This window comes from Leptodactylus fuscus, chromosome 6 (genome assembly GCF_031893055.1).
Source record: "Leptodactylus fuscus isolate aLepFus1 chromosome 6, aLepFus1.hap2, whole genome shotgun sequence".
NCBI classification, from domain to species: domain Eukaryota; kingdom Metazoa; phylum Chordata; class Amphibia; order Anura; family Leptodactylidae; genus Leptodactylus; species Leptodactylus fuscus.
In genome coordinates, this window is record NC_134270.1 from 48,929,431 (window position 1) to 48,941,558 (window position 12,128).

General features: G+C 46.2%; 1 protein-coding gene across 1 annotated transcript; it reads right to left on the bottom strand.

Annotated features, from left to right (window-relative positions):
- Window positions 1–10,821: 10,821 nt before the first annotated feature.
- On the bottom strand, window positions 10,822–11,754 carry LOC142209514 (olfactory receptor 5A2-like). Its single transcript, XM_075278515.1, has one exon. The coding sequence runs from the start codon at window positions 11,752–11,754 to the stop codon at window positions 10,822–10,824; it is 933 nt and encodes a 310-aa protein (XP_075134616.1).
- Between the last annotated feature and the right edge of the window lie 374 nt (window positions 11,755–12,128).

Here is a 12,128-nt window from a genome sequence, read left to right on the forward strand (position 1 = left end):
TCCAAACACAGGCTGTTGTCTGTCATTCACACAGGCTGAAACCCTACAATACCATATCTTGAGCAGGGTATGTGAGCTGCACAGACCTTTGATGGAGTTCCATCTACAAAACCCAAGGGTTCCTCAAAGTCAGCTCCCAAAGTTTCTGCACCATGAGTTTCCAGGGGTGGCAGAGTTATGGCTAGGGGCAGAGGCATGGATAGGGATGATGTCTAGGGGCAAAAGCAGTGTGGATGTGCAGGCAAGCTAAGCAGAAAAAACTGGGGGTACAAGCAGAGGCATGGACTGGGGTGATATCTAGGGGCAAAAGCAGTGTGGATGTGGAGGCAAGCTAAGCAGCAAAAACTGGGGGTACAAGCTAAGGCATGGACTGGGGTGATGTCTGGGGCAAAAGCAGTGTGGATGTGGAGGCAAGCTAAGCAGCAAAAACTGGGGGTACAAGCTAAGGCATGGACTGGGGTGATGTTTAGGAGCAAAAGCAGTGTGGATGTGGAGGCAAGCTAAGCAAGAAAAAAGGTGGCTAGAGGCAAAGGGATGTCCAGAGGCAGAAGACAGCTGCATGACAGAAGCTAGACCTGAGCCAGCAAGGCCCAAGATGCCCTCTTTTCTAGCTTCCTTAGAAAAATTCCCCCATCGAGGCCACGTTCCTCGCTGGTGGAGATAATTTCTAAATGTATAGGTCGAGGACAAACTGAGTGTGGTTTACACACTTTGCAATGCGACTCCCCATCTCCCAGGCCTTTCATTCCAGGCTAAAGTACAGCACAACCCACCCACATGCTCAAGGCTTCAATGGCCTCATCTCAAAAATTCTGGCCCAGGAGATGTTGGAGTCCCGGCTGGGGGACACTCTGCCCTTTTTGGGCAGAGTGTCTACTGCGCCACCGCACTGTGCCGTCCACACCAGCACTTTCCCCCAAACATGAGGCGGTCCCTAAGTTCAGCGCTTTGCCCAAAAGTTCCACGTGACCAGCTACGAATGGACAAGTGCATGCGGACAGGGACGCTACCTTTCAATCTTGGCACAGTGGTTGAATGTATTTGAGGCATGGACCGGGTCGCAAAATGTGGTGGACTGACTTGTCTCCCCACACAACATTCCTGGGAGGAGGGCTGAAACACCACCCTCCTCCTCCTCCGCTGTTAGATTGACCCCAGCTACGAGCTGGAAACGCTGCAACACTGGTGTGGGGAGACGTCAGCAGGCTGGGCTGAAGGTCATCAGCTTGGGGGACGGACAGCACACTGCCTCTGAGGTCAGGGATGCCATCCTGGATGGGATGGCAATTTGTTTATCCCCGCTGCCCCTGGGGCCAGGCTTTTTTGTCTTGTTGGAGGGCTCTGGAGCTTGCCAGCCTTCAACACGTTCCATGCCTGGCCCACGTGTTCAATGTAGTGGTGCAATGATTTTTAAAAACATACCCCAAATTAGCTGAGCTAAGGGTGAAAGTGCGGCACTTGGACACCCACTTTCCCAAGTCTACAGTACCTGGAGCTAGCCGAAGTACACTCCAGCAAGGCCTACATCTGCCTGAAGCACCTACTGTTGTGCGAGGTCACCACACGCTCTAACCCTAGATACCGTATGTTGAGCAGGGTGTGTGAGCAGCAGAGACCTTTGATGGAGTACCAGCTACAAAACCCAAGGGTTCCTTAGAGTCAGCTCCCTCACTTTCTGCACCATGAGTTTCCATGGGTGGCAGACTTATGGCTAGAGGCACAGGCATGGATAGGGGTGATGTGTAGGGGCAAAAGCAGTGTGGATGTGGAGGCAAGCTAAGCAGCAAAAACTGGGGGTACAAGCAGCCGGTGGCATCATCACTGACAAGCACAGCTGTCTGTCAGCTGACAGGCTGACTTTCACCAAAATGAACAGACAATGGATAGACTCATCATATACATGTCAGTTACATGACAAATTTAGTGCAATTTGCAAGTCCAAGATGGGTTGGAGATCTGCAGAGAGGAATCTCATCACCTATTGCGGGTGCCATCATTTGGAAGGCAAGCCCTGGGCTCAGTGGGTGAGAGCAAGCGCAGGATAATCGTCGTCGTTTGGCCTTGCGGCCACTGCCTCTCCCACTGTTGACAGGGCTGGCACTGCAGTCCAGACCAGCAGCCAGGACACCTCCACATCTGCCTCTGACACTTTGGGGAGTTCACCCTCATCCTCCCCTTTTCCTGCCACTTCTCCTTTTGCCCGCGCCATCATGCGCTTCTTCCCAGCAACTCCCCATCTCCCAGGCCTTTCATTTCATGCTAAAGTACAGCACAACCCACCCACATGCCCAAGGCTTCAACGGCCTCATCTCAAGAAATCTGGCCCAGGAGATGTTGGAGTCCCGGCTGGGGGACACTCTGCCCTTTTTGGGCAGAGTGTCTACTGCGCCACCGCACTGTGCCGTCCACACCAGCACTTTCCCCCAAACATGAGGCGGTCCCTAAATTCAGCGCTTAGCCCAAAAGTTCCACGTGACCAGGTACGAATGGACAAGTGCATGTGGACAGGGACGCTACCTTTCAATTTTGGCACAGTGGTTGAATGTAGTTGAGGCGTGGACCGGGTCACAAAATGTGGTGGCCTGACTTGTCTCCCCACACAACATTCCTGGGAGGAGGGCTGAAACACCACCCTCCTCCGCTGTTAGATTGACCCCAGCTACGAGCTGGAAACGCTGCAACACTGGTGTGGGGAGACGTCAGCAGGCTGTGCTGAAGCTCATCAGCTTGGGGGACGGACAGCACGCTGCCTCTGAGGTCAGGGATGCCATCCTGGATGAGATGGCAATTTTTTTTATCCCCGATGCCCCTGGGGCCAGGCTTTTTTTGTCTTTTTGGAGGGCTCTGGAGCTTGCCAGCCTCCAACACGTTCCATGCCTGGCCCACGTGTTCAATGTCGTGGTGCAAAGATTTTTCAAATCACACCCCAAATTAGCTGAGCTAAGGGTGAAAGTGCGGCGCTTGGACACCCACTTTCCCAAGTCTACACTAGCCGCTGCTAGCCTAAAAACACTCTAGCAAGGCCTACATCTGTCCAAACACAGGCTGTTGTCCGTCATTCACACACGCTGAAACCCTACAATACCATATCTTGAGCAGGGTGTGTGAGATGCACAGACCTTTGATGGAGTTCCATCTACAAAACCCAAGGGTTCCTCAAAGTCAGCTCCCAAAGTTTCTGCACCATGAGTTTCCATGGGTGGCAGAGTTATGGCTAGAGGCACAGGCATGGATAGGGGTAATGTGTAGGGGCAAAAGCAGTGTGGATGTGGAGGCAAGCTAAGCATAAAAAACTGGGGGTAAAAGCAGAGGCATGGACTGGGGTGATGTCTAGGGGCAAAAGCAGTGTGGATGTGGAGGCAAGCAAAGCAGGGAAAATGGTGGCTAGAGGCAAAGGGATGTCCATAGGCAGCAAGGGCAAAGATGCAAAACTCTCCCCTGTTTCAAGAATTTTCCTGACTTGTCTCCCCACACAACATTCCTGGGAGGAGGGCTGAAACACCACCCTCCTCCTCCTCCGCTGTTAGATTGACCTCAGCTACGAGCTGGAAACGCTGCAACACTGGTGTGGGGAGACGTCAGCGGGCTGTGCTCAAGCTCATCAGCTTGGGGGCCAGACAGCACACTGCCTACAAAGTGAGTCATGCCATCCTCGATGAGACGGCAATGTGGTTTTTGCCATTGCACCTGGGCCCAGGCATGTTGTCATGTGTGATAATGGCCGTAACCTGGGATCGGCTCTGTAGCTTGGCAGCCTGCAACATATTCCATGCCTGGGCCACGTTTTTAACTCATTGCTGCTAATCTTTTTAAAAAGGTACCCCAATGTTCCTGAGCTACTGGTGAAAGTGTCGCGCTTGTGTGGATAGTTTTTAAAGTCTATAGTTGCCGCTGCTAGCCTCTATTCACTCCTACAACGCCTGTACCTGCTGGAACAACGGCTGTTGTGCGACGTCTCCACACTGCTGGCACTAAACATATCATGTGTTGAGCAGAGTGTGTGAGCAGCACAGACCTTTGATGTAGTTCCAACTCCAAAACCCTCAGGTTCGTCAAAGTCAACTCCCTCAGTTGCTCAACCATGAGTGGCCATGGGTGGCAGACTTATGTGAAATCCCATCCATTGCACTGGACACGAAACATTAGCATGCGCTCATCACAACTCCGGATATGGCAGCTGCGTTAAGCAGGGTGCAGGGTACAACACAGACCAGGCCCGAGCACCAGGAACAGGTGTTAGAAATACTGCAGCATCCGCCATTTCCTTCCAATTTTGGGGTTTTGGACCCGCCACCGACTTGTCTGGACCTCAGTGGGGATCATGAGACACAGTTGCCATCAGGGCAAGCTGTGGTCATGTGCAGTTTGCAGTAAGGGGGAAGTGCGCAATTGGAAGAGGAGTTGGTGGATGACGAGGCCACCGACCCCACATGGACAGGGGTGATGTCTAGGGGCTAAAGCAGTGTAGATGTAGAGGGAAGCTAAATCAACAAAAAACCTGGGTAGAAGCAAAGGCATAAACTGGGGTGATGTTTAGGGGCTAAAGCAGTGTAGATATGGAGGGAAGCTAATTCAACAAAAAAACAGGGTAGAAGCAGATGCATAAACTGGGGTGATGTTTAGGGGCGAAAGCAGTGTAGATGTGGAGGGAAGCTAAGCAGCAAAAACAGTGGGTAGAAGCAAAGCTCTACCCTGTTGGAAGACTTATTCCTAGGTCTGGAACACGTTAATGGGCCCCCTGGACAAATTACTGCCACTCAGGGGCCTAGTGTCACCAGGAGGGACAAGTATAGGCGCATGTTGTGGGAATACCTGGCCGACACCAGCTCTGTCCTCTCCGATCCCTCTGTGCTCTACAGCCTACACTTATTTTCTCATCTTTTTTTCTGCACTGCACATCTCTTGCCTACTTCCTTTGGGATCTTAGAAGTGGTGGTCCACTTCAAGAGATTGGTAACTTCAGTGCTGGAGTTGTCAATAGACAGTGTAACGGGAGTAGCTGAGGGATCGCTGTCTTAACCACTTTTTGGCACAAAATTAAATTCCAAAGCCAAGTATGGTGCAAGTATATGATGCAAGGACACCTACACACCTATCTCTGACACATTGGGGAGTTCACCCTCATGCACCCTTTTGGCCTGCACCATCATGCGCCTCTTCCCAGCCACTCCACATCTCCCAAGCTTTTCATTGCAGGCAGAAGTACAACACAACCCACCCCCATGCCCAAGCCTTTAACAGCCTCATCGATAAACTGCTGGCCCTGGAGATGTTGGTGTTTGTTTATGCTTCTGGATACCCAGGCCTTCCGTCAGCAGATGGCAGCTGGGGCACCTCCCTATGCTGGGCCTAGCCGTTACTACTTCTCTTGGTGTGCTGTCCCTGCTCCTGCATGTGTCCCATAACATCAGTCGGGCCCAGAGCTCTGCGCTTTGCTGCAAGGTCCACTTGACCACCGACACATGGACAAGCGCCTGTGGTCAGGGATGCTGCAGTGCTTATCTTTAATGACAGGCAGGGTGAATGTGGTGGAGTCTGGTCCCCGGGTGCAAACTGGGGTGGCCTATCTCCTTTCCCAGGCCAAAATTAATGGCAGGAGTAGACTGAAACCCTACGACGCTGCAACCTCCACCCCAGCTACTAGCGGCAAACGCTGTAACACTGGCGTGGGGAGATGTCAGCAGGCCGTGCTGAAGCTGATCAGCTTGGGGGACAGACAGCACAGTGCCTCCGAGGTCAGGGATGCCATCCTGGCTGAGATGGCATTTTTTTTTCCTGCTACACCTGGGGCCTGGCATTTTTGCGCCTGTGATAATGGCTGGAACCTGGTAGCAGATCTGGAGCTTGCCAGACTCAAACACGGTCCACACATGACCCACGTTTTCAACTTGTTGGTGCCATGTTTCTTTGAAACCTACACCATTGTGCCTGATATACAGGTCAAAGTGGGGCCATTTTTGTAAGTGAGAACTAGCCTCTGCTAGGCAGAAAACATTCAGAGCACACTCCTCTCATCTTCGCACCGTTGGCTGGCGGAGGAAGACGAGGGGGTTGAAGTGGCATCTGATGTCCCTGTCCCACACGAGGCTAGAGGGTGCACTTCAGTGCATCCCATTGCTTCACCACAAATGGTGTGAAGGGGAGTGGAAAATGGAGGAAATGGAGAGTGACCCTTACAGTTGGGGCCAGCAAAGGCATGCCAAGTAACACACTGGCACACATGGCTGACTTCATCTTGGGTTGCTTTTCAAGAGTCTAACACATATTTCACATCATGGAGAACAAATAATACTGGATTTTTACAAGCCTCGAACCACGGTCTAGGTCTAATGTCTGTTCCTTTCTTATATTAGGGGAGAGGGGAAAAAATTACTTCAGTGATGCGTTTAGCATACATAGACTGACTATTAATGTGTATCCCACATAGTGTTGTTAGGGTTACACACCGGATAACCTGGCTAAAGCTTCCATAGCTGTTAATAAAGTCAACATAACTTTACAGTATCCAAAAAGACAGCTGGTACCGACAGAGAGCAAGACAAATGTCAACCAAAGCTGTGAGTTCTGAACACCCACAGTGACTTTGGCGTCATCATTATAAGGGAACGGGTGGTAATAAATAACTTGGCAGTGCCTAAAACCCAACAAGCTTATACAACTATATTTACATTAAGATACACAAATAACACTTCTTAGTAGCATGTCATGAGACAAGCTGATAAGATCTTCCTTTGTGCAGTGCTATTTGAAAGTTAATAGCTGCCTTCATTTTAATTCTGGAGAAGGTGCAGACATTAGATTTAGAACATGTTGTCTTCATTGTCCAAATCCTCTATATAGGTAATGTGTTTTTCGGGCCGAGCTGTCTGGGAACGAGCTGGTGCAGCACTGACAACCTTGGTGAATATGGCAAGAGCCTGAGATGTAGGGTGAATGAATCCCCAAATTATTTGGAGAATTTCCACTCAGAAACTGGCACTATATGGCAGTAGCAAGAAATGAGGGTATTTGTAACCCCAATATATTCTTTGAATTCCCAGTCAGACACTGGCACTATATGGCAGTAGCAAGAAATGAGGGTATTTGTAACCCCAATATATTCTTTGAATTCCCAGTCAGAAACTGGCACTATATGTCAGTGGCAGGACTTGAAGGTATTTGTAACCCCAATATATTCTTTGAATTCCCAGTCAGAAACTGGCACTATATGTCAGTGGCAGGACTTGAAGGTATTTGTAACCCCAATATATTCTTTGAATTCCCAGTCAGAAACTGGCACTATATGTCAGTGGCAGGACTTGAAGGTATTTGTAACCCCAATATATTCTTTGAATTCCCAGTCAGAAACTGGCACTATATGTCAGTGGCAGGACTTGAAGGTATTTGTAACACCAATATATTCTTTGAATTCCCAGTCAGAAACTGGCACTATATGGCAGTGGCAGGACTTGAAGGTATTTGTAACCCCAATATATTCTTTGAATTCCCAGTCAGAAACTGGCACTATATGGCAGTAGCAAGAAATGAGGATATTTGTAACCCCAATATATTCTTTGAATTCCCAGTCAGAAACTGGCACTATATGTCAGTGGCAGGACTTGAAGGTATTTGTAACCCCAATATATTCTTTGAATTCCCAGTCAGAAACTGGCACTATATGTCAGTGGCAGGACTTGAAGGTATTTGTAACCCCAATATATTCTTTGAATTCCCAGTCAGAAACTGGCACTATATGTCAGTGGCAGGACTTGAAGGTATTTGTAACACCAATATATTCTTTGAATTCCCAGTCAGAAACTGGCACTATATGGCAGTGGCAGGACTTGAAGGTATTTGTAACCCCAATATATTCTTTGAATTCCCAGTCAGAAACTGGCACTATATGTCAGTGGCAGGACTTGAAGGTATTTGTAACCCCAATATATTCTTTGAATTCCCAGTCAGACAATGGCACTATATGGCAGTAGCAAAAATAGTGGGTGTATATAGCCCCAATTGTATTGCTAGGGGACTGCCAGTGTATTTCTGGGGTGAAGGTGGGGGGGGGGCACACCGTTGGAACGGGGATCGGGTGTATATATAGGGTATACGGGAATACACTGTCAGTGTATTCCATTCAGGATCCGGGGAAAGCTGGGTTGCGGCGATTGAGCCCGTCAGTGCCACGTTACACTGACAAGCTTCTCCCTGGAATTTAGCTCTTACAAGAGCTGTTGGTTGTCTTCTCCTTCCTATCCTAGCCTTTCCCTGCCTACCCAGAATCTAAGCCCTAGCTAGCTGGACGGAAACCTCCGTCCCCGGTGAATTGCAAGCTCAGAATGACGCGAAGCTGGGCGGTGCTGTTCTTTTAAATCAGAGGTCACATGTTTTCGGCAGCCAATGGGTTTTTCCTACTTTTTTCAACGTCACCGGTGTCGTAGTTCCTGTCCCACCTACCCTGCGCTGTTATTGGAGCAAAAAAGGCGCCAGGGAAGGTGGGAGGGGAATCAAGTAATGGCGCACTTTACCACGCGGTGTTCGATTTGATTCGAACATGGCGAACAGCCTAATATCCGATCGAACATGAGTTCGATAGAACACTGTACGCTCATCTCTAATCCTCACTGACATAAGACTGGCTGCTGTACACACTGGCTGCGATTTAAGGTAGTGGCAGCGGCTCAGCTTAACAGCCGAGCGAGACCACAGAGCCTGATGAGGGAAGAGAAACTCCCCTCACCCCCAGCTGTGACTGCAGCCTAGGTAAGTGTGCACAGGCACTGACAAACACAACAGCAAGGGAGTTGACAGACTGCCATAGCAATAGACTTTTTAGTGCTTTAGCTTCTGCACTAAACGCAGAGAACAGCTGAAAGCTGCCCACAATGTCCACCGCTGCAACTGCAGCCTAGGTAAGTGTGCACAGGCACTGACAAACACAACATAACAGGAGTTGACAGAACAACCACAGTAATAGATATTAGTGCAAGCTGCACTAAAACAAAAGGAAAAGCTGAAAGAGGATTCAGCTTCCCTTACTGCTGGCAATGAATCAAACTGCAGCACTGAAAATATGACTGCAATATAAACCTCAATCTTTCTCTGAAAGAAAGAAAAAAGGAAAGGAAGAGAAGGTATGCAAACACCTTCTTCCAAACCATACAGGAGACCACACAGGCCTCCTCCACCTGTCCCACCATCACAGTGTGAAGGTAGACCATGTCCATTCTTATTTTTATACATGCTTTATACTGCTTAAGAAATTATATTTTTCTTTGTGCAACGTTTATACATTAAGATGGCGCCTGTATCCAGTACCGCACCCAGATGCTGACGCACATGATCGTCATGTGGTTTACAAAAAAGACAGTATAATTTCCTGGGAACTCGAAAGCTAAGAGATGTTGAAATTTAACAGCCAATGACTGATCGCCAGTGTATTCGGATACAAGACGTATATGCTTACAGCCTGCCTTTTTCTTATCTTTCTTGCATTCCTGTATAAAAACTGTAACTTCCTCAATAAACCTCAGTTCTGTGTGAATAGGCATCACGCTCATTGCATGGACTGAGATTGAAACTGCATCAATGTCAGTGTTTATCTTTGTCAGCGTGCACATGCATGATTAATTTGGAGCAGGTGACTGACCACTGTAAGTGACCCGTATTCTGGCGGGGGTTCTCCCTCAACAACAGGACAGAAAAAAACACGCAGGTGGGAGGTCCTTGTGCCCTCTTATAGGGCCAGGTTGTGCTGGTTAATTAATTAAAAATTCCATCTGTCCTACCAGCGCACAGGGGCAGAATACCCCACTTGTGCTGCTGTTTGACGACAGGGAAGTACACTTAGTGTAAGAAACAAGACTTGAATTTATATATCAAGAATAGAGACAACTTACAGTTAGCATTTGAGACACTTTGATTACATTTAAAACTACATCCTTATTCAACATTGCAGTGATAGGCTTTGTTCACGATGGTGTGTTCTTGAGTTTCATCATTTCCATAATTTTTTTTTAAAAAGACAGCAATAGTCTGCAGTATTATTCTTGGTATTAAAAAATATTGAAACCTGACAAAAATGGTATCCGTTGTTAATGGTATCTTCCAGGAATCAGGATTGATTAGGATCTGGTCATCAATGGAAGCTGTTGGACTATGTGGCATGGTGACAACTATATGGCAATCATGTCTTGCCATGAGAAAAAGTAGAATGCTAAATACATTATCATTTGGGATTGCAGGCTTTGAGGGGTTGCCATGGCAGACAGGAGGCCGAGCAACAGCCTCCTGACTACCACTCCCTGTAACACATAGGGAACCTACATTCAAGTCCTTTTGTGGGAAAGGTAAAAGTAAAAATTAAAGTTAAACATAAAGTAATATGTAGTAATATAGTAATAAACAAATAATAGAAAAGTTTAAAAACATATAATATAGACAAACAGATTTGGTATCCCCATGTGCATATAAGCCCCCACTATCCTGAAATAGGGTTATTCATTCTGTATGGTGAAAAACTATAGCATGTGTTTTGGTCAACTCGCTTTATCCAAACAATAACAATAAAAAGTGATCAAAAAGCCATACCAATCATTGGCACCAATAAAATGTACAACTTGCTCCGCAAATATAAAGCCCTGATGTAAAAAAATAGTAAAAAAGTTATAGAGGTCAGAATACGGTGACCCCAGGAAAATTGTCAAAAAGTAACGATTTATTTGTAAAAGCGGTAAGACACAATAAAACCGATATAATATGGTATTGCCGTAATTGTAATGACCTGCCAAAGTTGTCATCATACTATTCTGAGTGAACGTCCTAAAAACAAAATGCAAAATCTTAGAATTTTATTAGCAAAAAGTACATTTTTTTCATATTTGATTTGACGTCTTTGTTTCGCAGACTGTATATGAAAGGGTTTAGGAGTGGAGCAATAATTGTATACATTAAAGAGACCACACTGTTTTGCCCGGTTTTATAGCTTGAACTGGGTCTAAAATACATAAAAATTCCTGAACCGTAAAATATTGTAACAACTATTAAGTGAGAAGAGCAAGTTGAAAAAGTTTTATTTTTGCTCAATGTGGAGCGGAGCTTTATAATTTTTGAAATGATCTTCATATAAGACATTATTGTTACTATGAATGAGCCAATTATTACACAGCCACCAACCACAAATATCACAAGTTCATTGACCCAAATGTCCTGACATGAGAGTTCTAGTATTGGTGGAACATCACAAAAGAAGTGATCTATCTCATTGGATCCACAGAATGGTAATGAGAATGTGAGCGCTGTGTGAATTAGAGCATTAGCTGCACTAATAACATAGGATCCTATTACTTGCTGGATACAGACTATATCACTCATAATCTGAGTATACAACAGAGGGTGACATATGGCATTATAACGGTCATAAGCCATGGCTGCCAACATGTAGCATTCTGTTCCACCAAATAGTAAGACACAATACATTTGTATAGCGCAGGCGGAGAAGGAGATGACTTTACATTCTGACAGTAAATCGGACAACATCCTAGGGACCGTACATGAAATATATAATATCTCCAAGATAGAAAAATTAGCAAGAGAAAAATACATTGGGGTGTGGAGACTTGGACTAAGCTTATAGGTAATGATGATGGATAGATTCGCAGCTACTGTGATGATATACATACATAGAAAGACTGGGAAAAGGAAAACTTGATGCTCCATAATCCTGGAAAATCCCAGAAGAATAAATCTTGTTACCGTTGTGTGATTGGTATCCATTTCATATGATTTCTAGGAATAAAGACATATAAATATTTCATGTACCCAAATGATGATTAATATAACATGGAAAAAGAACAAGTTAATGCAAAGAGACAATAATCCAACCAATATAAAAAATATCAAATATTTTATTAAATACTTAATAACAAATTACTATTAAAAGCAATAATGTACAGCAGGGCAGATGGATTTAAGCCAAAGACACACAAAAATAGACACACAGAATAAAGAACGTGGGTGCTTATGCTAGACCATATAAATACAGGTAGGTATAATAGCATAGGGTAACAATTGTATAAGATTAGCAAGGCTCTATTAGTACCAACAATATTGATGATTAATACAGATTAATATAAAAAAAAGTTTAATCA